General features: G+C 42.6%; 2 protein-coding genes across 3 annotated transcripts in view; one reads left to right on the forward strand and one right to left on the reverse strand.

Annotated features, from left to right (window-relative positions):
- Window positions 1-7849, reverse strand: Mrpl44 (mitochondrial ribosomal protein L44). Its single transcript, XM_004864466.3, has 4 exons — window positions 7566-7849; window positions 5471-5939; window positions 3483-3661; window positions 1-292 (listed from the first exon to the last, which is right to left on the reverse strand). The coding sequence occupies exons 1-4, from the start codon at window positions 7742-7744 to the stop codon at window positions 121-123; spliced, it is 999 nt and encodes a 332-aa protein (XP_004864523.1). The 5' UTR covers window positions 7745-7849; the 3' UTR covers window positions 1-120.
- Window positions 7850-18451: 10602 nt separating this feature from the next.
- Window positions 18452-25233, forward strand: part of Wdfy1 (WD repeat and FYVE domain containing 1) — a 52155-nt gene continuing 45373 nt past the window's right edge. Inside the window, exon 1 of one of the 2 annotated variants that reach the window (XM_004864467.4) lies at window positions 18452-18658. In XM_004864467.4, the coding sequence (XP_004864524.1) occupies window positions 18522-18658 (137 nt within the window). In that variant the 5' untranslated portion in view covers window positions 18452-18521. Of the gene's footprint in view, window positions 18702-25233 lie in introns of both variants that reach the window. The other variant, XM_087205989.1, reaches the window with a different exon arrangement.

Genomic DNA, 25233 nt, shown 5'->3' on the forward strand with positions numbered 1-25233 from the left:
TATGACCTAATAAACATTTAATTTTAGGAACACGATGTGAAGAACAGGACACTTATTTACAATTCTGGAACTGTTTGGCTTGGAACACCTCTGGTGTCAGGGCGGCGCATCACCACTGGGTCAGCTGGCAGTGCTGATGGTCCTCGCCCTCCAGCTCTCCCTGGGCTTGGAGTAGTCCCAGGGCCTTCTGCTCTCCGTGAACCCATACAGTTTTCTAAGTGCCACTCGAGCAGCTTCTTCTTCTGCAGCCAATACCGTCTCCCCAGGTCCTTCTGCCATCAACTTTTTATCACTAGGAAAAAACCAACAGTGGTCTTAAAACAACAGTGCTCCCGTAAGGCAGCACACAAAGCCGTTATGCCTTGCAAATCTTACTTTGACAAAGCCGCCAAGGTAACCTGATAGTCTTAGCGCTTGTGAGCGAGTTCTCTCTCTCTCTCTCTCTCAAGTTCATTTTACACAGCAGCTACACAAAGAAATATAAACAATATACTAGGCCCAGTATTTTTCAAGTCAAAAACACCAAGGCAAATGCAAACTACAGGCACAGGTTTTAACTGCTGATGGAAGAACTAGAATATACACCTTCTTGTGAAAACCTAAAACTATTAAAAATATTCCTGAGAATTATGATTAGTTATTTTTAAATCATTTGATGTGCAATATAACTTGAGGGAAGATTCTGCTGAAAAACTTAGGGCTTTTGGGCTGGGAATTTAGCTCAGTAGTTTCGCTGCCTGCTGCGTAAGCGCAAGGACCCGAGTTCGATCCCTCGAACCAAAAAAAAAAAAAAAAAATTATGGCTTTGTTCTATCATCTAAACTTTAGCACAATGGGGGATATATAAGTTCTGTTTTTTGTTGCTGTTTTGTTTTGTTTTATTGAGACAGGGTCTCATGTAGTTCAGGCTGGCCTCGATCTCATCACAATCCTACTGCCTCAGCCTCCCGAGTGCTGGATTACAGGTGTGGGCCACCACACTTGACCAGCTCTATATCTTTAATTAAAAACTTCAGGTCTTCAAAAATTCAGATTTAAAAAATATTTCTATGTTTATAATGTACTCTAAGTTATTCCCAAGAAATAGTGAGAAAGTATAGTGAACACGACATATTGGCTATTCATGTTCTATTAAAAACAGATAAACCAATTCCTTGGCTTCACTGGTATTTCTATTATTAGTACTATAGCTATCTTCTTTAACTAAGTGTTATTCCTACAAAGAAGCAATGGATATGCACATTAAATAACTATAATCCTGTTTGTTTTGCTACTTCTCAACTGCATTTAACTAGAAACTTCCTGATCTAAAATTTCACCTACACAAAAGCAGCATTTCTCTCCAAGATCATGCACAACAATGCCTGGAGTCGATATAAAGTGACTTGAAAGTTAAGAAGACCAGAACCAAATTAAAGGAAAACAATGTGGAGCTACACAGGTAACAAAACAAAACTACAACACAGAAGGAATTTGCTAAGAAGCATTTGCTATGATAGTAAGTTAAACTGAAACAAAGGTTAATGATATGAAGTCAAACTTTGCAATATTACAATCACACATATTTGGAAAGTGGGCAATAGAGAAAATCATCTAACTGAATTTCAAGCCCAGAAGATTTAGCATCATGCTTTTAGTCTAATGATGCTGCTATTCTATCACCAATTATTATCTTTTATCACCTAAAAACCTAGAAAAAAACACTATTACCCCCAAATAATCAGTTTGTAATACGGAAAATTCTTATTCATTTTTTAGTTGAAAGATTACTCCCCAAAAGCTCTCGATGTTATTAAAAATTCATTAACGATGTTATTTGTAGTAGCTGAACTCTATTTCATCATGTGCATACATCTTTTCCTTCTTTGTGATTTTTTTTTCCCCTTCTTTTTGGTTGAGACAGGGTCTCTCTATGTAATCCAGGCTGGCCTCAAACTCAGTGATCCTCCTGCCTCAGCCTCCCAAGTCCTGGGATTACAGGTGTGGCACCACCACTCAGGGCTGTAATTTTTATTAATTCCATAACTATTTACTGACCACCATGTCCCAAGAATTCTTCTAGGTGTGGGGTATAAAGAGTTTAAAAAAATAAACGAGCTGGCACAAAGGCGCACTCCTGTAATCCCAGCTACTCTGGAGGCTGAGGCAGAAGGATCATAAGCTTGAGGCCAATCTGGGCAACTAATGAGAGTCTGTTTCAAAATAAGAAAAATAAAAATGGCTGGGGATGTAGCTCAGAGGTAGAGTGCTTGCTTGTCTAGTATCCAAGAGGACCTGAGTTCAAGTCCCGTACCCGAAAAATAAGAAACAAATGAATATCTGTCTACAAATTTTTGTCTGTAACCATAGGACAATCAAAAAGTAGAAATATCAAGTTAAAGGGCATAAATATTTCAAAGATTCCTAGCATTCTGTCAAAATCCATTACAGTAATACTGTATTTTTTCTTCTACTGGCAGTGTATGAAGTACTGATAAAGGATATGTTTAAGGTTTACCAATCTGATAAAAAGAACACATCATTGTCTTTGCCTTGCACTTCAATTAAAATTGAAGATGAAACTTTTACGGCACTACCTACTTCCTATTCTGTCTTCCAATGCTTTTATACCCAATAAGGTCCTCTGTGATGCAGAGTAGAAAAATATTTACCTAAATTTTAATCTAGTTATCTTAGATGTTCAATTGAATGTAAGATATTCAATATTTAGCTTATTTATTTACTTATTTCATGTTAAGAGGAATAAAACCCAGGGCCCTGTGCATGTTAGGCAAGTGCTCCACCACTGAACTACTCCTGCAGCCCATTTTCATCTCAACACTTGAAATCATTACTAACAAATTAAAAACCTCTCAACATGGATTGATTTATACATTTTGGTGGACAACTAAGTGTCTTCTTTTTCACTCCTAGGCTCAGTTAATGTTGTTTACAAGAGTAGACTAAGGTTAAATCTATAACACGAGTCAAAACTTGTATTTGTACAGAAAATTTTAGGTTAACATACATCCCATGAAATTCTATAGTAAACAGCTGTCTAACAAAAACTACTAAAAACAAAACATACATTACTTATCTTCCATAGAAAAACCAAAAAGGAAAGGAAGTGATAAATACACATCACGGGATGTTTAAAAATCTCTCATGTCATCACAGCCATGTTAAAGAAATAAATGTTGGGGGTGGGGGGAGCCAGCGTGGTGCACATGCCTGTGATCCAGCGGCTCAGAACACTGAGCTGGTGGGCCTGGAGTTTGAGCCCAGGCTGGGCAGGCTGGGCCCCTGACTCAAAAAAATAAAAAGAACTGTGAGGAGTCTAGAGTCTACTTTGTTTTGTTTTGTTTTTTGCTACTGGGGATTGAACGGGACCTTGCACTTGCAAGACAGGCAGCGGCACCGCTGAGCTAAATCCTCAGCCTCTAGAGTCTATTTTTAAGGCCTCCAATCAAACGTTATGAATTGAAGATTAAAATTTTACTTACCAGTATAAGCCAACAAAATACAAAGGCAAAGCTGTGGTGCTTCCAGACTGCCTAGTAAGTCTAGATTCAGGTGCTGAAATGTTTCTCTTCTTCAATTCTTCTACCAGCAGTCCCATGGGATTTACTATCTTCCACATCTCAAAAAGCTCTTTTCCAGTCAGTTGAGTAATTAGGAAGTCCTGCATATAAAACAGTATTTGATACAACTGAATTAGTACGAAGAACTTAAGGACTTGAATTCAAAGTACATATTCAGCCGGGGTGCAAGGTCCCAAGTTTGATCCCCGGTACCAAAAAAAACCAAAGTACATATTCAACAAAAAGCTTAATGGGAATTGAAAGACGAAATGTACCACCCTCGTCTGAAAATCCAAAATCTAAAACAATCCAAAACGTGAACATTTTTGACCATTGATATAATGCTCTAAAAGGCTGCGATTCTATAGTAATTTGGATTTCAAACTTCAGATTTCCAGATTAGAATATCTCAATCTGCAAAGCCTTGCAAATATTCCAAATTTGAAAATATCAAAAATCTGAAATACTTATGATACCAAGCATTTTGGATGAACCTATATTCTTTTTAGTTCTATAGTTTTTTTTCCAGTGCTATGGGCTGAAGTTAGGGTCTTCTGGATCCCAGGTAAGTGCTCTGCTACTGAGCAATACCCCTAACCCTCATGTAGTTTTTTTCCTATCAATTTCATTACAAAAACCATAGTTAAATTGGAAAGCTTGAGAAAACTGTCTATTTTAGGCAATATGATCGACCAGAATTACACAAGAGGTAGAATCCTACCTTATAATACAGAATTACATTCCTTTAAAGAGTTCAATCAATGAAACAACACTAATAACTTCTGGCAGAAACTTATGTAAAGACACACAGAACCTCTAGATAACAATACTGTTAAGTTTTGAAAATCATTTAAATAATAATTTTACATATGCTACCTTTAAAAACTGACTTTATAATACTTCTAATTTTCACAGCAATTTATATATTGAAATGAAATCATATGAACAAACATCAGTAATATAACAAGATGGATGAATGGAAGCAGGAGGGAAGAAATTGAAAAAGATCCTTTAATTCATGAAATAAGTAACTTTCATTACAACAATCCTCCAGGAACCAGAACTCTATTTCAGCTTCATTAACAGAAAATATCACTTCTCACTGGGAAGGGAAGAAGTGGTTTACCTATGAACGAAGTCTGACATGTTGATTAATATAAGTCTAATTTTCTTTTTTTTTTAAATGATCAGACTTATCTAACTAGATGAGTAGATTCCAAGAGCAAGTGATGCTGGTTTAAAGGACCTGGCATTCAATGTCTAAATCAAGACTGTTAGGACTTAAGGTGATTATGTGGACTCTTTCTTAATGAACAGTAAACATCTTTACATCCAATAGTAGAGGATAAAACTTTTCCTAGTTAATAAACTCTGACAGGACAAACGGAGTCAAGTGGTACTAATTACATAAGACCTTTAGGCAAAGCTCTGGCTAGCAGACAGCTAGTTGTACATCACAGGGACTCAGAAATCCAAGACTTTATTACTTGAAAGAGCAAAACAAGGGCACTCAAGCATGAAGCTCCCAATCACCCTACATCCTTGCACAGTGTTCTTCGACCTAATTCATTCATTCATCAAAGATCTAACAGGACTATCTACCACACATGCATTATCTTTGGACCTGAGGATGTAAAAGCTAAAGGTGACATGACTTATGACTTGCTGTCCTTCAGAGCTACAACCCAGAATTTATTACTTACTTCTGATGATGTCCTCAACAAAAGACAACTAAAATAATTCAAGCCCTACCATAAAAAAAGCTTTCAGTCCTTGTCAGTTTTTGCTGGAAGCAAAATTCATTTCCAAGGTGCTATATCAACAAAGTAAATTAGAAAAGGAAATTTTTCCTTCTGTCCACCTCAAGCATGTCCAAGCATATGCCATTAATCAATCATATTACTACCTACCCTGATGAAAAGTGCTGTCCTTTCAGGTCCACTGCTCTGTAGCAGGGCTCCAATCACTGCAAAGAAAGTCCGCTGCAACACAGGCGGAGGAACTGGAAATTCTGCACTCAGAGTCAACTGCTCCACAGCCAAATTTCTAGCCACATGACACATGACTTCCTCACCAGTAAGAAAGTTAACTAGGTTTCTGATGCCCTCAGTAGGCAAGTCTGGGTACTCATCTTCAAGAAATTGTGTGAGGCACGTTCGGGAAAAAGAAATCCCTTGTTCAGATAGTTCTTGATTGTCTTTAAGATTCAGAAGAACAGCTTCTTTCTCTATGCCAAGCTTCTGACGTTTGGCCTCTTCACTTTTAATATAGCAGTTGTTAACAAATGCAGTTTTGAGAAGATCTAAGGAAAAGGTTTCCTGTAACCGGTGACCAAAAGCTTGTATCTCAGCATGGTAATCCCAGTTGGGCTTCTCTGAACTGTAAAAATGTAAAGACAGTAAGAGATGGTAAAGAAAACGTTACTATAATGTAAACATTTTTCATTCTGTAATTTTAAGAACTATATAAAAGAAATGAAAAAGCATTATGCTTCTTGAGCTGAGCATGGTGGAGTCTGCATTCAGGAGGCTGAAGCAGGAAGACTGCCACAAGTTTACCAGCCTGGGGTACATAGTAAGTTCAAGGTCAGCCTGAACTACACAGCAAGACCCTGGCTCAACAAACAACATTGTCAGTCCTTTGCTATGATCTATATATATAGTAATAGTAATTTTCCCTTTGACTCAATTTGATTCCATTGCCACAATAAAGTGGTTATTCAGAGACCAAGCCATTGTTCTTTTAAATTCCTTATTTCTGCTTTGACCACTGAATTATGCTTTCTGTCTAGGTATGAAACATATGTTAAAATTTCATAAGTTAGTGTAATAAACAGTAAGACTATTATATTTACTTTCCACTTTACTGATTTAAATTTTGGAAATATTCATTTACATTAGCAATTGAATACCTAATATCAATATTATGAGTAAAAGTTCCTAATCGTGGGCTAGAAATAAAGCCCCGTGGTAAAGCAATTGCCTCACATACATTAAGCCTTGGGTTTAATCCCCAGCACCACCATAATCCACCATAATTTCCAAGAATGAACAAAAGCAGATTTTTCTAAAGAAAGATGATAAACCCAAAATAAAACCCTTTAAAGTTTTCAAAAAAGGCAGTAAAGTACAAAGAGCTGGTTGAAACTCAATATATAACACGACAATACATAAGGTTCGAACTTTAAAAGCTTAAAACGCCCAGGCTTCTAATAAGCAACAAAATGTGAATTAAAACAAGATTCTGTTTTGCCTATAAGGAAAAGAACGCAGTGTGTTAGAGGACCGTTCTTGCTGGCAGGAGTATAAACTGGACCAGTATTTTTCTCTGGAGGGCAATATCAGATACCAAAATTCTACACTACAAGTTTCCAAAAATGAATTAACCTCAAGTATGTTCACCGTTTTATTTGTAAGGCAATAACGGAGAGCTCGAACGCTAGTATATGGAACTATGGGGAAAAAAAGAGCGAAGTGCCTCTATTTATATTTTTGTCTATGCTTTGGCATCTCAAAGACACATTTAAGAAAAAACGAGGTGCAAGAGTATATGTAAAGTATGGTCTTACTTGGAGTTATAAAAACTTACACGTTTCTTTTGCGACTGTAGAAAGATTAATGAGGGCAAAGATCTAATCTAGACCTTTTTACTCCGGACAGTGGAGTTGTGTTTCCCTCCCTCCTTCGCAATGTTGTAAAGTGATTTCTTCTCTCGTCCTCGAAGGACCCTCAGTCATTACAAAAATGGGCCTACAACACCCAAGCCCACAACAGCACTACCCCGCAGCCGACCCTGGGTCTCAGTTTTCCGTAAGAACCTCAGGGGAGTTTGAACGTGTCGGGGGCGGTATCCCCTTTCCCTTAGCTCCCGCCACGCGTCCACGTCCCTACCACGTTCCTCCGCAGCAGACCCGCTGGGCTCCGGCCGCGCGCGGGGTGGAGGCCCGGCGTCCCCGGCGTCCCCGGCCGCCCCCAGCCCCCGGGCCCTTCCCGCCGAGGCTCCTACCGGCGCACGGGCGGCGGCGGGCAGCGCAGCAGGCGCCAGCGCTCCAGCTCCTTCTGGAAGCGGTAGGCGGCGCGGAATCCCTTTTTCACTCCCCGAACGGGCGGGAGAAGCGTGGGGGCGGCCGGAGCTAAGAGGCAGCGAGGCCCCAACTGGAGAAACCTCACCAACCCGGACGCCATCGCTGGGGAGGAAGCAATGGAGGATGGAAGGAAGACAGTGGAACCGGTGTCGCCGGAACACAGTTCCCCAAACTTTAGAGAAGCCGGGAGGCCGGGGGCGGAGCCAATACCCAGGGGGCGAAGCGGCTGCCCTGAGTTTTACTGCGCACGCGCAAGTGCTGACGTTTGCCCTTTGCGGCTTATTTTCAAAGAGCGGATTTGAGATCAGAAATTACTGAAAGACATTTCTTCACCCTGCTACCTGCTACCTGCTCTCTTGTTTTCTCATTAGAGCAAAACAAAAAACTTGTTACACTTTCAGTTTAAAAAGAAAACACTTTATTTTTCAAAAAAGAAAACATTTCTTGTTTGTATTTAGTCTTCCAGTTGCAGCCCATCGACCCAGCCACTATTGAACATTTTACTTTTTACCCTGCAGATCTTTAGAAGCCGTGCTCTCAGAAGCCTTAGAAATGTGTTAACTTACTTTAAATTAAATTTTGTATTTAGGAACAGCTTAACACTACATTTTTTTAAAACATTGGGGAAGTGGGCATCAAAAATGGAAACAGTGAAATTAAGAGGATTTTTGTTCCATCTTTATCTCCTACTCTTCAGCAATACTATTATACTTCTTTGTTACCAAACAATATAAGTTTTTAAAGATCTTTTACTAAGTTACAAGAGGATCCTTGTCTGAATTCCAGGTTTTGAATTGTTTGCTAAACTGGGCCACTTCTTTCTGAGCAGAACCCCTGAGGCACCCAGATTAGTGTCCTATGTCCTGAGTTGTTCCTGTTTCCACACTTTGTTGTGTTTAGCTACGAAGTCCCTTTTCAATTTACCTTTTTCCCTGGTTATTGTAATTGGCCTCCAAGCAAGGGTTATCTCTCTCTCCCCACCCCAGACAGACCTCACCTGCATTCATCACCCTGAACCAAAGCATATTAGTACTTAGCTCAAGATCTCAGTGCCTGATCCGTACAGCTCAATTTAGGTTTCTTAGCTCAGTCTTTCAAGAGAAAGAATCTGAATGGTTCATCTTTGCCTGTACAGCGGTTCACATTGGAGAAGGAGGAACAAAAGAGGGAGTCAGCATCTTGTCAGGTAAAAGGGCCGAAGACCAAGACCAGACCAGGCCACAACAAGCCTTTATTAGGGGAATAGATCTGCCGGGCTGTCTCTGAACAAAGGAGAGACAAAAGCAATATGGCTGGGGCAGGGAGAGTCTTTTATAGAGACTGGGGTGGGGCTTGTAGGGGCTGAGGCGGGGTTGAGTGAGGTAGTGACTAGGGAATGGAGGAGCCGGTGATGTCACTAGGTGGTAGGAGGTGAGCGAGTATTAGGTTACTGTCTAGGTGGGAACAGGGGCATGCTGGGAAGAAGGGTTTGTTCTTTGGTGGGAGCAACCATCTTGGCATGATGTCACACAGGGGAGGGGGCAAGGCACCATAGGAAGAGGGCAGCTACTATACATAATAGCTGCTGAGGTGGTGGGAGACCTATCATATCTATCACAAAACAAGCCAATGGATTTCTGGTTGAAGCAAAGATTATAAAAAGGAACAGAAAGGTATTATGATTGGCCTTTGTATTACACTGTATATAAAGTATTGAAATCAATAAGTGAAATCTAATAAGTAGAACTCGTTTCTGCAGTACAGTATTCTATTCATTGGGGGAAATAATTTAAAGCCACTTGAAGCATGGTGATTAATATTAAAATGAAGTTTCTCTGTACTGAGAGTTTCTCAGTAATGCATTAAGAACATAATTTGCAAAGGCAAAAATGAAGGGTCTCAGGTGATTTCTCCCACTAATGTACTTCACGGAGCTCAAAAATTAACTTCCGGTCGCTTCCCATTACTGTAACAAAATAACCAAGTTAATTAGCTTAAACAGAGGAAAAGTTTATTTTGGGTCACAGTTTGGAGGTTGGGGCTTATTGCTTTTGGGCCCATAGCAGGGAGCTTGTAGCAAGGCAAAATTGGTTCTTCTCATGCTAGGATGGGAAAGGATGAGACAGGAAAGAGAAGGGCTGAGGACCCACAGTCCCCCTTAGGGGAACAGCCCTGCTGACCAAAGACATCCCACCAGACCTGTCTCCTAGTAGCACCAAGCTGGGGACAAAGCCTTTATTTAGCACATGGTCCTTTGGGGGACATTCCCCACTTAAACTACAGCAGCCACTAAGTTTTAGAGCAACTCACTCTACAACAGGTAACTAAGGGTGAAATTAAATGAATGAAAATGGCAACTTAACAAATATTCTGTGCCCACGAGTCTTAGGGAAAGGCCTCAGGGTGCTGGGTCTAGATAGATATATGAGCTTTCGCTAAATGTAGATGAGAGGGAGAGGAAAAATGGTGTTGCATGGTACATACAGAGTCATCAAGTGAAAATGATGATGACTTACATGGATGAAAGGAAGGGTTCCCGGTGCTCTCTGGAGATGAACTAGAATGAACTGACAACTGACAGGTTAAAGAGGAGAAATGACGCACAAATGTGCTATGCACATGGAGGCAATCACAAAGTGTGATTGCCCTGTAGCCAAATACGATTCAGAAGCATATGTATCTCTTTTCTACAGAAGAAAGAGAGAATGGGAAATGCAGACAATTCTTAGAGGACGAGTAAATGATTTCTAGGAAACTTCAGTGGGGTTGGAGAAATATACAACGGCCTGGGACAAAATCCGTTGGGCCCACAGAGAAGACAGAATTCTTTTGGGGATATTGAATGGTCTCAAATAGAAGACAATGAGCTGAGGGTGGTGATGCATGTTGTAATCCCAGCTGAGAAGGCTGAGGCAGGAGAATCACTGTGAGTTCAAGGCCAGTTTGGGTGACATAGTGAGTTCAAGGCCAGCCTGAACTATGTAGTGAGACCTTGAAGAAGAAGAGGAGGAGGAGGAAGAAAAAAAAAAGGAGGGGGAGGGGGAGAAAGCAGCAATAGTGTGTGACAAAAGTGTGCCCGGGTGTGATGCACTTCAGTCTCTTTTTCTTAGATATAAGTTCGTTCAAGGAAACTGAGGGAAGGAACTAGAGATTTTCTTCGTCGGGAGTCTCAGAGTTTAAGCAGGCGTGGGGTTATCAGAGAAAAGCCTCTCCGTGTTTGTTAATTTAAAACAGTCAAGTGTGTATTATGGGGTGAAAATCCCGGTCCTGGAAATGCAGCAGAGACTGCCTACCAAGGCTGAGACAAAAGAAGGAAACCATATGCAGTGGGAACTGGAATCACTGAGGAAAGAGGGATTCCTGCTCTGTAATCTCCCACCACTGCCCCACTGTACAAACTTATCAGGAAGCCAGGTGGCAATGAACTCTGGGAAATGGAGTTTGAAGAGTCGGCTCCCTGCAATGCAGATTGTGAAGTATCTGGGGGCACATGAATAGCAGAGTAATTGCACTTGGGGCCCTCATGGTGCATCTGACTCCAGAGTAATTGCACCCAAGTAGCAAGAATGTGAAAATTGGAAAGTCAAGGCCAAATTAGAACAGAGGTTCATGAAGCTAACATACCTCAATTTATCCAAATGTTAAGGGTAAATACTTTTTAAAAAGATGCCATAATGGTAGCTAATATTTCTATCATTCTCATTATAATAACAAAACTATAATATATTTCAGTGCCAGCTAATATTATAAACTAGATTGGATTAAGAGACTCTTGGAGAGGTGATTGGATGGTGAGGGCATGAACCTCATCAATGGGCCAATCCATTAATGAGTTCATAACTGAATGGTCTATTAGGAGGTGGACCCTGGTCGGAGGAAGGGTTGTGACCTTGAGGACCATCTCTAGTCCCTGACCCTTTTTTCTAGGATTCTTTCTAACCCACTCTGCTTCCCAGCCACCATGAATTGAGCAGCTTTCCTCTATCCTGCCCTTCCACTACGATTTCTGTGCCTTGGAGCCAGCTGATCATAGACTAAACCTCTGAAACCATGAGCTACGATGAGTCTGTCATTGTAGGTGTTAAGTATTTTGTCCCAGCAATAGGAAGCTGACTGATACAGTTCCCTAAAGGAATCTAGTATAAGATGTAAGGATTTTGCATCAGAGAAAATGAGGACAGAGCAGATGCTTAAAGATCAGATCCAAGAGAAGAAACCTGGGTTAACCATAATAGCTACCATACATAACCTGTTTGATATATATATATATATATATATATATATTGCTTTTATATATAATAAAAGGTACTATTATTATGATTATTCTCACTTTAGAAATTCAGAATCATCAAAGATTAACCATCATGCCCAAGATTTTTCTGCTAATTGACAGCACAGCTGTCTGACTCTAATGATCTTGTTCTTTCCACTATTAGGCTAAAATGACACCAACGATCACATAGCGGGCAGTGGACAGAACTTTATTAATAGACTCTGCCTTCTAACCCAGCAGGGCAGCTCAGAAATCTGTTCTGAGCCTCTAGAGTCTGTCACATTCAAGAGACTGTCCATGATTTTTCCCTATCAGCACTTGAACTCACTCCCATCACATTTTGCCCCTACGACTCCAGGGAGGTTTTCAGTCATTGCACTTGACTAAGCTGCGTCACTTGACACATTTGATCACTCTTTCTACCTTAGAATCCCATCTTCCTCAGGCTCCAGGACAACACACACACTATTTCCCTCCTAGGTGGTGGAGGTTCCTCCTCAGTCTCCGTTCTGGGTCCCCTTTCTTTTCCAGACCTGTAAATGTCGCTGTTGCCAAAGGCTCTGTCCCTAGACCTCTTCCTTAGTTGCCCACATTCTCCCTCCTGGACTTCATATACTATCATGCCTGTTAATTACCAAGAATATACTTTAAAAATCATGTTGTATTTAAGCACTATTTTTTCAAAATATGGCATAAAGGTGAGACAAATGTAGACCCTAATTTGTTTATGTAAATTTTCTCCAAGCTGTGTGATAGCTAAGCTGTTTCACATGCATTCTGGAAGGAAATCTCACAGAAGCAGCTGCTCTGTCAGTAAACAAGATCACATCACAGTTTGTTTGTCAGTCCACCATAGCAGTGTGAGGCGAGGAATCCGGACCACGTTGCACACACTGACCTATTTTCAGTGGTGATTCATCCTCTCTTCTTTTATGACAACTCAGGGTATAAGGCCTGTTAAAGAGGTAAACTGAGGCACAATAAAAATTTAGTTTGAGCAAACAGAGATACATGAATCTGGCAGCACTTAACTACAAATTATTCGGGGGTTCCCATTAGAGAGGTATAAGAAACAGGCTTACATGTATCTTACATGTGAAAATAATACGAAGAAATTATTTGTAGCCTTACTTGATCTATCCTACTGAAAATTTCCTAGTTATTATGATTTTGGGGGGGCTATTTCTGATTGGTTGAACTTAAGTTCTCTTTCTCTTTACTGGAGGCATTTATAAGAGGTAGCTCAATGTAGCTGGGCACGGTGGCTCATGCCTGTAATCCCAGCACTCTGGGAGGCAAATGAAATTCAAGCCCAGCCTGGGCAACCCAGTGAATCTAATTCCCTTAGATTTGCAAATCAAGGAGGGCTGAGATCGCTTATGAGGCCTGACTGGGTTTTTCTTCTCGGCTATCCTTCAGTCGTGGTCTCCATTGTGATTTACTTTAACAGGCCAATTTGTGAATATCTCTGTGTGGATGGCCCTTCTGTGTCACTTAATGGCAACTATCCTCATACCTTCAACCAAATACACACTTGGTTCCTAATCTCTGAGGCCAACCAATGAGCATCTGCTGACCCTGGCTCCAGTTACCCAGCACACTCCACCTTCGAGCCTTCCACTCCCTGAGTTCTGTCTGAAGCTCAGGCTGCCCCACTGTCCATCACTGTGGACAGCATTCCTGTGCCTAACCAGCTACCCAACACCTCGCTTGGAGACTCAACAGGCATCTCAAAGTCCCACTCCAAACTGAACTCTTTCCCTCCCAGACCTGCTTCTCCTACATCGTCCCAGCCCTGCAAATGCCCCCTCTGCTCTTCTAGTTCCCCATCAACCTCTGTGTCACTCTCAACTCTGTTTCTTACATATTCCATTTCCAGCAAATCCCACTTCTAGAAATGTCTAGAGTCTGCTGTCTTTTCATCACCAGCACCCTTAGCAAGGTTCTTCCTTAGTGTGACGAACGGCGGAGGAATGACACCACGGAGCAGGCTCATGGAAGGCAAGGAGGCACAGACTTCATTCATCTGGGTGCCAACAGAGGGCAACAAAGCCATCAGTGGTGAAGAAAGGAAAGGCAGTGAATTTTATAGGGGATCGGGAAGTGGTCGGACCATCAGGGATCAGAGCAAATATTTGTGGTTGGGGTCTATGCAGCGGTCAAGGCAGATGTTTAGATGTTATCAGGTAACCTGGGGCTGGGAAGGGGAAGATGTGCTGTACTTTGTAGTCTTATCTCTTTTCTGTAACATCCTGTTCTGTGTTCTGTCTGCCTGGAGAAGGAACGGGCTGTATCTGGGCAGAGAGGACACAGCCTGTATCTGGTCTTTAGCTGCCTGAAGGAGCGATGTGCTTTTGCTGAGGGCTGCGGGTTTTTGTATCTGCTAAAAATGTAGTGTGGAATTAAACAACATATTTATTAAACAGGTCATGGCCAGATCAAGCCTGACGCTTAGCAAGGCTGACTTCCTCCTCTCCTTGGCTCACACGTCACTTCTCAGCGAGGCCTTTGCTGGCCACTTGGCTCAGGCTGTATTCCCTAGAAGCAGAAACTGACACAGAGGTTTGCACACACGCAGGCTATCTATGAGGGGCCAATACCTGTGAAAGGACAGGGAGGCAAAAGGATTCAGCAGACGTTAGCTGCGTACGGGCCTGACAAAGCCATACCTGATCTAAGAAAGAGCCACCGAGCAAATACAGCTGGGCATTGTGTCCTGGCCTGTACGCTCCCATCTTGTTCGGTGGTGCAGTGCAGGCTCACTGAGGCAAGGGGCCTCTCCGCAGCTGAGGTGGACCCTGAAGGAGCTGAAACCTGGAGACTGCTGATCACTCTTCTCCCAGGGAGTTGGAGCTGTTCTCTTTATCTCTGTTCCCACGTCTCCATTCTCTTTAAAAGCGTAACACACCCATATTCCCTTAATAGCTTCTATACTATAAAGTCTAGTGATTTAGTCTATTTATTATCTGGGTCCTTCACTGGAATGTAAGTTCTAACAGTAGAGGGAGTTTGGTCACTTTTGGCCACTGCTGCATTTAGAGTAGTACTTGGTTCAGAGCAGACACGCAGGAAATACTTGATTAGTTCAGTCAGCTGTCATTGTATTGTACTAGCCTTGCAAGGACCATGTCTTAGTCATCTTGTCACTATTTGGCATGCAGTAGGGGTGCTACCTAAATGGATCAATAAATCTATGAATGTGTTATTAACTTCATCATAAGGCAGGATTAGTGTGGCACTACCCAATAGAAATGCCATGTCAGCTATACTTGCAGTTTAAAATTTTTATTAGGTACATCAAAAATTAAGGAGCAACAGTGTAGGGAACAGGGGAAGGGGACATTACCAGAACCTCTGTAGTAAGTCTTTGTCTCCTGTGAGTCACAGCAGCACACAGCGAATTACAGGAAAGGTAGACAAATGAGAAGAAGCTGAGCTTTGGGTCTGATCAGTGCTGCTCTGGGCAGCAAAGACAAAAGACCCCTAGCTTGCAGCACCTTTTATTCAGTACGTGGGGAAACAGATGTAACAAGTGAAAAATGTAGAGTTCAGTACTTCACATTGGGATAAACAAGGTGTAAAAAGACTGGGGGGCAGTGGAAATCTCAGAACAATGAAGAACTATGCAGATGAAGATTTGGTTCCTCTCTGGGGTCTCCCACAGGTGTGGTCTTGACCTGGAGATTACAGCATCTGGGGATCACTGAGGTCTCAGTTGTGACCCAAGGCCAAAATGTAATTATGTCTGGAATGTTGTAGCTGGTTTGTAGGCAGGAAAACTAGGCCTACACAAATGATTTTTTCCTAAAATTGTGTAGTATTGTTCCAAACACAACAGATCATATTAATTGTAATATTATGCTGCTTAATTCAGTATATCCAAAGTAGAATCATTTGAATGTGTAATCAATACAAAATTATCAATGATTTTACACTGTTGTTTTACACTTTCATTTTATACAAAGTCTTTAAAATATACTATGGATTTTACACTGATACCATGTTCCATTTGGGCTAGCCACATTTCAAGAGCTTCACAGTCCTGTAGTTAGAACATTGCACATCCACAGGGCCATTCTGTAGTTTAGCGTCAGGATACAATGTATATTGGAAAAGGTCCCTTTCCTAACTCTTACTTACTAGCTGTCAATGTCCTCCAGTCAAAACGACAGGGACACATCTGTAGTCAAACAAGTGGGATAGACTGCTTGATAGAAGAGAAACTATGGGACATCTGGGTCAAAAGATGTCAGAAGGAACTCATTAATAGGATTTGGGCTTGTGTTAAGTGATTGGGGAGCGTTTAAGGAAAAAGGGCATCTCTCTGGATTGAGTGCTGACAGGAAGTGAAAGTAATTCTAAGACTGGGTATCTTTTTTTCACCCTTGGTACTGGGAATTGATCCCGTTGATACTGGGAATTCCCAGGGTACTGGGAACTGATCCCAGGGAACATTCCCCAGCCCTTACAAATTTTATTTTTAATTTTGAGATAGGACCTCACTAGGTTGTCCGGGCTGTTCAGCTTCCTGAGTAGTTGGGATTATAGGTACTGGGCTTGAACTTGCTGTCCTTCCGGTTCAGCCTCCTGAGTAGCTGGGATTATAGTATTGGGCCACTATTCCGGAAAAAATCGGGTATTTTAACAAATATTACCTAGATGAAGCCAGACTTGATAAAGTCTAAAGCTGTAATTGATAAACAAATGGGAGTCTCTCATATTAGAAAGGATAGGAGGATGTCTGATCGTTTTTGTGGTTTGTATGCTTATGCTTATGCTTTGGCTGTATTTAGACATGATTATAGGGTAGTTCTGTGTGGTGTTCCATAGGAAGCAGCCATGAGCACCCAGCCACCATCTAGGAACATCAAAGCAGGGCTGATTGGTACCTACCCACCTTAACACAGAGGTCAAAGATGCTCTTCTCCTCATAGATATATGAGCATGTGACTGAACTTTTCTATGGTTCAACTTTCTCATCTCTAAAATGGGACCACAAACCCAGATGTAGAGGCACACAGCTGTAATCCCAGCACTAGGGTGGCCCAGGCAGGATTGCCGGGATGGTCTCAAATTCAAGGCCAGCCTGGGATATATAGTGTGCTCAAGGCTAGCCTGAAGTACATAGTGAGATGGGGGAGGGGGGGACTGGAAAAAAGTGAGAACACAAGAACATCTATCCATCCATCTTTTAAGGTTATCAGTATTAGGTGAGATAACATGAGAAACTGGGATAGTACCAGATATATACTCACCATTCAATGAATGTCATCTGCTGCAGTTCAAAGATTCTAAAATGCAGTGTTGTGGTTTGTGTCTAGATGTCCCTCAAAGCCTCATGCAGTCTTTTTCTAAGGTGGCTAAACCTAGAATGTGTGTTGCTAGGATTAAGGGTGTGTAATCACTAAACCACTACACGTGAGTGATTAGGTTTGGCACTGCCCTAATCCTGATAGCTCTGAATAAGTTAAAAGGAGGAAAAAAAAAAGTTAAAAGGAACAGAAAGCCAGGTGTGGTGGCGCTCTCCAATAATGCCAGCCTTCGGTAGGCAGAGGCAGGAGGACTGCTGTGAGTTTAAAGCCAGGCTGGGCTAAATAGTGAGTTCAAGGCCAGTCTGAGCTACAAAGTGAGACCCTGTCTCAAAAACCTAAAAAAAAAGGAAGCAAAAAGACATTGTTAAGGTTCCTTGTTGCTTTTTTGCTACATTCTGGCTGCATGAACTGGTTCTCTGCACTGCCCCTCTACCAAGCCACTTTGCCTTGGAGCCCGCTGATTATGGACTGAAACCTCTAGGAACTGTAAGCCAAATAAACCCCTCCCCCCTAACTTGGGTGTCGGTATTTTGTCTCAGCAATGAGAGAAAAGTTACTAACACAGGCAGTATATTTTTTTCACATTTTAATCTCTCTGAAATTGGGGTGTCTTTCAAATGACAGCTTCTCAGAATGGATGCAGTACCCCCTTTCTCACGATCTCCCTCTTTTTTGCTTCGGAACAAAAAATGTGGAAACCTAGACTTTTTTTCTAAAGAAGGGCATAAAATGAGCAGAATCCAGATTAGGTTTATGACATGAGAAAGAAGAAAACAATCCAAACCCAGTATATTTCGTAAATCATTAAAATGATCAAGCTTCATTGGCACTAAATTTTTTTGTTTTTGTTTTTGGGGGTTTTTTTTGGTACCGGGGATTGAACCCGGGTCCTTGTGTTTGCGCAGCAGGCGGCGAAAGCACTTAGCTAAATCCCCGGCCCCCTCACTAAATTTTTAAAAAATGGATTTAGTGTAGTAATATTTTCTGAACGCTCTGGTTTGAGGGACAACTGTTCGTCCTTTCCAGCTGCTCAATTCATTCCTGGTGAAAGGCTTTACCTTTTAACCTTCGTTACGGTCCCCACTTCTCAACACTTCTCTGTTTTCCTCCCCAGTACAGGATTTCGGCCGCACGCTTTCCCAGGTAATACGGCTCGCGGCGGCAGTGCTCGCGAGATTACGGCGGCGGTGCGGCACCCCCCCCCCGCCCCGCGCGCAGGGTCGCCAGGGCAACCGGCGCGTCCCCGCCCGCCGGGCAGTCAGCTGACGGGCGCCCGGGAGGCCACGGGCGCCCGGGAGGCCGCGGCCGCAAACATGGCGGCCGAGATCCACTCCAGGCCACAGAGCAGCCGCCCGGTGCTGCTGAGCAAGATCGAGGGCCACCAGGATGCCGTCACGGCCGCGCTGCTCATCCCTAAGGAGGACGGCGTGATCACGGCCAGCGAGGACAGGTAGGGCCGGCGGGCGACGCGGGATCCGCACCCAGCCGCGACGGTACGCGGGGACGGTGGGGGCGGCCCCGGCCTCGCGCCCGTGTCACCCCTGGGTCCTTGGGTCTTGATCCCCTTCGCACCCCGTTAGCACGGAAACCAGTCCCCACCTCGCCCCTTCAGCCCGCACCCTCGTTCCCACCGGGCCCCTCCAGCCCGGGACCCCTGTACCTTCCACCCAGCCTGGGGCCGCTTTCTGCTGCCCCGCTCCAGCCTTGGACCTTCGCTTGTCTTTTTCCTTTTTGGGCTTTGGCCTGGCGCTCGGGAGTTTCATGACGTTCTCGGTCAGTTCCAAGTCACCTCCTTTGGGAGCCTGGAGGACTGGCGGCTGCTTCCCACGGGCTCTGGGAGCCTCTCGGGGTGTTCGTCTCCTCTGTGTCGCTCTGGGGTTCGAAAGTCTTCGCCCTACGCCAGGTTTTCACCACAGTTGCTAGAAGTACCTGAGCTCTTTTTTACTAGTTTTTTTTTTTTTTTTTCTAAAGAGTAACTCATTTTTAAAAAGGATAGACACATTTATTTTACGGGGAAATTTTATTTATAGCTCTGCCATTAGGAAAACTAGTATCATTTGCCACAAAGAATAAACTAAAACATGTTAATCTATCTCTGGCCTATCTATCCTAATGCATCTCGCATTGGACGCCCACCATACTTTGGGAAAGAATGATTTGGGCCAGTTTTTTCATTTAGCCAAGAGCAAACTGAGGCTGCAGAGTTGAAACTTCGAGAGTCACACAGATTTTAGTAAAGCCAGAAACGAAACTGGGGACTCCCCGTTGTGTACTCTGTGATCTTTGGGGCAGCATTCCTGGCTTGGAGCAATACCACTTGTTTTAAAACTTTAGCGTTTTAAAGACCTTAAAGATTGAAGACTTGAGTGGCTTTCTGGTGGGGCCGTGAAGGAAGTGATGGAAGTTTATTGAATGCAACTCTTTGCTTTGTCCAGAGAGTGTTTCTAAATAGTGATATAGGTCAAAAGTGGAAAGGCGTTGTGAATGAAAGTTACAGTACTGCTATCTTCTCTGAGCTGAAGGCAGAGAGACTTTCATAATTATGACCCTTTGAAGTAGGTTTCATTGAGGGCTTGTCCTGAGGGGAAGAGAAACTCAGGAGGCCCCCAGCTCCTGTTTGACCTTTGTGTTTGGTTTTTGAACGAACAGGGCTTTTTCCTCAGTAAGGCAGTGACTTTGTTAGAGCAGGTGGTGGCCGCCCTGTCCCTGCAGTTTATGAGAAGTGGACCTCAAACAGGGTGGGGAAGGGATTGGCAGTGGCAGTGCTTGAGCAGTGGCCGTGCTTGAGCAGTGGCCGTGCTTGAGCGTGGGTGTGTGAAGCAGGAAAGTAGTAGGGGAACAATGGGTTCCTGACACATAGGGACAAGATAGGAATGTAAAAAAAAGCAGAGGAGGAGGAAAAAATATGCTATTTGTATGATTTGAACATAGATACCCGCCTGGGTGTGGTCATGCATGCCCGTAATCCCAGCACTCAGGAGGCTGAGGCAAGAGGATTGGAAGGTTGAGCCTAGCCTGGGGAATTAGCAAGATTTTCCCTCAAAATAAATTTAAAAATAAAAAGGGCTAGGAATGTAACTCATTGTGAAGGCCCTTGGTTAAAGAAAAAGTCTTTATTCAGTAAAGTATTTTATTGTCTTTGTTTGATTTTGGTATCGGGGATTGAACTCAGGATCTTGCGCTTGCGAGACAGGCAGTGGAACCACTGAGCTAAATCCCCGGTCCAGTATTTTATTGTCTTAGTTGCTTTTCTCTCTCGTTGCTGAGACAAAATACCCAACACTCAAAGTTAAAGGGGGAAAGGTTTATTTAGCTTACAGTTTGTAGAGTTTTCAGTCCATAATGGGCTGGCTCCGAGGGAAGATGGCTTGGCAGAGGAGCAGTGCAGAGGAGAAACAGTTCATGGCCAGCTGAAGACAGCAAAAGCAAGCAAGCTAGGGAGAAGACAAACCTCTTTCTGTCCTTTATGTTATATCCAGGCTACTGGGGTTAGGGCAGTGCCAAACCAGTCAGTGTGATTTAGTAACCACATACCCTTAATCCAGACATCGCACACTCTAGATTCAGCCACTTCTGAAAAAGCCCCACCTAGGACTGCATGAAGGTTTGGGGAGACATCTAGACCCAAAACATAACATTTATTCATGACATTCATAACATTTATTCTATTTATTCACGTTGGATAAATTGCTGAATATTTGCACTACTGGGCAGCAGCAGTGCTGATAACATGTTTTATGGAAAGTGATTACTAAGTGGCTCTGGGACTGACATATTGTGGGATCAGGCCTTGGATCAAGTCAGCCCTAGTGACTCCCTGAGCTTTGTTAGATGACAGGGCCCCTGAGGGTTGGCGCCTCACTGGCCCGTGGTTCTTATGTGTGTTTCAGGCCCATTGAAATTCCCCGGAGGTAGAACAGCCTTTTCACTAGGTGCAACATTTTATGAGACTTAATGAAAGCACGTGGCCGAGTTTTTTGTTGGTCATGGTTTTTTGTTACATCGTCATATATTACTTCATAGCATTCATGCATATATTTAGGTGGTTTCTAGGTTCTTTCTGTCCTGAACAAAGAATTGGTCAAGACAAGCACAAAAGGTAGCAAGGTTTTACATGTATTAAAGGTATGCAAAGAAAAAAAACATTCTCTGAAGAGTAGTTCAGGCCAACTAAAGTAAGAAACCACAGGGAGGGCCACTGCAAGAGTTAAAGGCCCCCTCCCGCTTGATGTGGCCATCTTTTTTATCTCCCACTCTTCAGGCTGAGGTCAGGTCTAGGCAGCCCTATCAAAACCTTGCTCAAGTTCTCCGGAGAAGAATTGAAGACAGCACTCCCCGATGGGCTCCAAGTGAAGGGCTTTGGGAAAGGTTCTGTGCATTGTGTCCTGGAACTCTGTAATTGACAAGTCACACCCACTTTCTTAGCCAGTTTGCTATGCCCTAATCTCCTGTCTCATAACCTGCCCTGATAAAACTTCTGATTTATGGATTTTTGTGGCCCTTGACCTGAAAAAGCCAGCATATATCTCTGAGGGAGATATTATTTATCCATGTATTTGTTAGGCATTTACCAAGTGCTAGGCCTCTCCTAGACCTGTGGGGGTAGAAAGACAGCTGACACCAGCATCATTCTTTCTCAGCTGGACAGTCTGTTGAAGAGATGGCACTGTGGACTCGGCTGTCAAGGTGGGAGGACACACAGAGAGCGAGCAAGCTCCTTGGCTGGAATGGGAGTGCAAAGACAGCCACCCAGAAGAGGTCTTTGGAGCTGGTCTTTGTGGATAGAAGAGTGGTTTATTGAAGGAGAGATGCATATCCCCCTTCCAGGCAGAAGGAAAGCAGGAGGGGATTTGAAGGGATAAAGAGGCACAGCTATTTGTAGGTGACCAGAGGAGAGAGGGCCTCCACAGCAGGAGAGAGGACTGAGAGCTGGAAAGTCCACTCTTAGGAATTTGGACTTCATTTTGTAGGCAGTGAGGAAGCATCAAAGAACTCAAAACAAGCACAAGATGTAATTGGAACTTGTACTTCAGAAATAACAATAGCTAACCTTTTGAAAGCCGGTTCTCTACCAATACAGCATTAGACCTGTGTGTTCCTGGTCTGATCTTCATATCCCCCCCACCCCACCCTGAGGGCAGGTAAAGTCTCTTCCCTTATCAGCAGTTCCAAAATTCAGTATGTTTTGAAAGTCACGCTTTGTTTGTGTGTGCACGTGCCTGCATAAGTGGAACCTGAAAACTTACTTGGTGCTAAGATTTGACCTGAACAGATGAGACTCTGCAGTGTGAAGATTCATCCCATTGTACTGATGAAATAGCAATGCACTGAGCTGAGAATGTCTTGCTCGGAGTGTTATGGAACCTATGGTGCATGTATCACATTGTAACAGCCATTGGTAGGTTAGAAAACTGAGGCCCAAAAAGACATTGAAATAAGTGCCCAAGGTCATATCGTTATTAAGTGATGAGTGTCATCTGAACCTGGGTCTGACTCTGAGGCCCTATTTCTTTTTTGCTGTGCATCCAGTTTCAAAAAATACATCTGGAAGGGTCAGGGATGTAGCTAAGTAGCACCATGCCTGCCTGCAAGCACAAAGTCCTGAGTTCGATTCCCGGCACTGGAGAAAAAAATACATTTGGAGATACTAATCAGGCAGTATTAGTCTGTGGTGACTACTGCACGCCAAGGAATATACCTTTTGCTATTGTTCAGTTTTTTGTCCTTCTTTTCTACTTTTCCTTTTTAAAAATTAAAAAAATTTTTTTATTAGTACTCTACTAGTTTTCAAGGTTAAAAAATAATCAGCTTGCATCTTTTCTATACAGCTTTTGCTTTAATGCTTGGAAAAGTAACATTAAACATTTAGAGTGGGGTCCAGCTGAAGCTAATTCATTTTATACAGCTATAAGTAGTGAGAATGAGCTCAGAACATTTGGGAAGGCAGGGCCAAAGACATAAGGGTCTTCCAGAATAATCAGGGTGCACTTTCTGAAGTCTGCGCTTGTGATTTCAGCCCCCAGTGAACATCGGCAATTCCAGAGCCATTCTGAGTTTTCAGGACTGCAGAGCAGAACTGCTGGCATGTGGGTCACTACCAGGAGTGATCGTTATCCCAGCCCCCACAGCTAAGAAGTATTTGGCCCCAAAAGTCAGTAGTGCTGAGATTGAGAATCCCTAGTGTAGGTTTAATGTGCTTGTGTCATGGTCTTTCTAGAGTGATGGTTCTCACACTCGAACATGCATCAGAATCACTCTGGAGTCTTGTTAAAACACAGCTTTCTGAGCACCATCCCTCGAGTTTCTGATTGGGAAAATTGGGTGGGACCTGAGAGTTTCCTTGTCTGCCAGGCTCCCAGGGGATGTTGGTGCTGATCTGGATGTTCAGGCAGCACCCTTTGAGGGGCACTGTTCTTTAAGAACGGGGGTTATTCGTCACGTGCTGGTGTGCGTAGACTCACCAGGGAGGCACTTTATATTTTATCCTTTTTTCTGTCAGCTTCTGGGATGTTTGCTTACAGTCATTCACACAATGCCTGCTCTTTCCCAGTAAAACCAAACTATGTAAGACAGAGCTAAATAGGATTAACCCTCCAAAGAGTGTTCAGCCATTGTGGAATAGGAAGGCGTAATTCCACCATACCTGGACAGGTAATTAGTGCTTGGGGCAGTGAGCAGAGGGGTTAGAAACTTTCATGTATTAGTTTGTACTGAGTGGTTAATAGAGAATAGCATGGCTCCTTGTATGAATTCATTTTTATTTTTTTGAAGTTGTAAATACCTTAAGCCCCTGTGTTTAAGCTTCATTTTCCTGCTAAACCTAAATGCATTTTAAAAAAAACTTTAAATTACCTGAACTTTGGAATTAAGATTTTGAGCTTTTGAATTTTAGCAAAGCGTAAGACTTAAGTTTAAGACATTTCTTTATATTTCTTGAATCAGTAAAGTAGTGCTGTCTTTCTACTTGGAAATTAAAAACACTGCCACCAAAATAACTTTAGTAGTAAGCTTAAGAATTCAGACTGCAGCGGTTACTTTCTGGCAGGGGAAGCAGAAAATGAGACTGCTTGCCGAATAGAACTGAAATGTGTGAGACAGCAGGAGCCAATTTCCTAGACAGATTTCTTTGCTGAGGCTACACAAAAATTAGACAGTCAGCTGGTTGAATGATAGATTTTTTTTTTTTTGGTACTGGGGATCGATCTCGGGTCCTTGTGCTTGTGCAGCAGGCAGCGAAACCACTGAGCTAAATCCCTGGCCCTGAATGATAGAATTTTTAAAAGGTGAAAACTGTTATCAAGCCTTATAACCATGTTAAAGCTGTGGTCCCACTGTCTTCATTCTTGGAAAACAGAGTTTGGACATGATCCTGCTTATACTGCTGCTCTAAGGGCCTAGAGGAGGAGATTGGGTTTTGCAGGAAACTCAATTTTGTTTGGCCTAAGTCAAATAAAGGCAGATTCCATTTGTTTCCAAATGTTTTATATGTTTCAGTAGGGTTGGTAAACAGTAAACATTACTTTTAAACACTTTTGTAATATCTTCTTTTTTTCTTTACCAGGTATTTACTTTAATATCTTTGTTTGTTCTTACACATTTCTAAGCCTCTTAAGATGGTTTGGGGGAAGCATTTGTATATTTACTAATGATTCATGTGGAATGATCCTAAATAAACCACTTGATGTTTAAATTTAAGCCTTGTGCTTAGGAGGACATGTGCCATAGCTGGAGGTTGTTAGTTTTACATAGAAAACTACGGTGTTCACTGGTATATTTTAGTTGTCTTAAAGTGCCTGAAAGTAGATTCTTTAATTTGTATTACAAAATAAACTGAAGAAGTGAGAAAGCAGGAAGCCTGGGTGGAAGTGCATTTAGTTGCCTGCTGCTGGTGGGACCCCTCATTGTTAGTGATTAGAAAATAGTTAAGAGAGTAGACTCTGGAACCAGAGTGCCTGAGTTTGAAATCTCAGCCAGGTGACCTTGAATGTGTTACTTAACCTCTTTGCTTCATAGTTTCCCCATCTG

Source organism: Heterocephalus glaber, unplaced genomic scaffold, assembly GCF_053883595.1.
Source record: "Heterocephalus glaber isolate CG9 unplaced genomic scaffold, H.glaber_assembly_v1.0 deba00000621, whole genome shotgun sequence".
NCBI lineage: Eukaryota > Metazoa > Chordata > Mammalia > Rodentia > Bathyergidae > Heterocephalus > Heterocephalus glaber.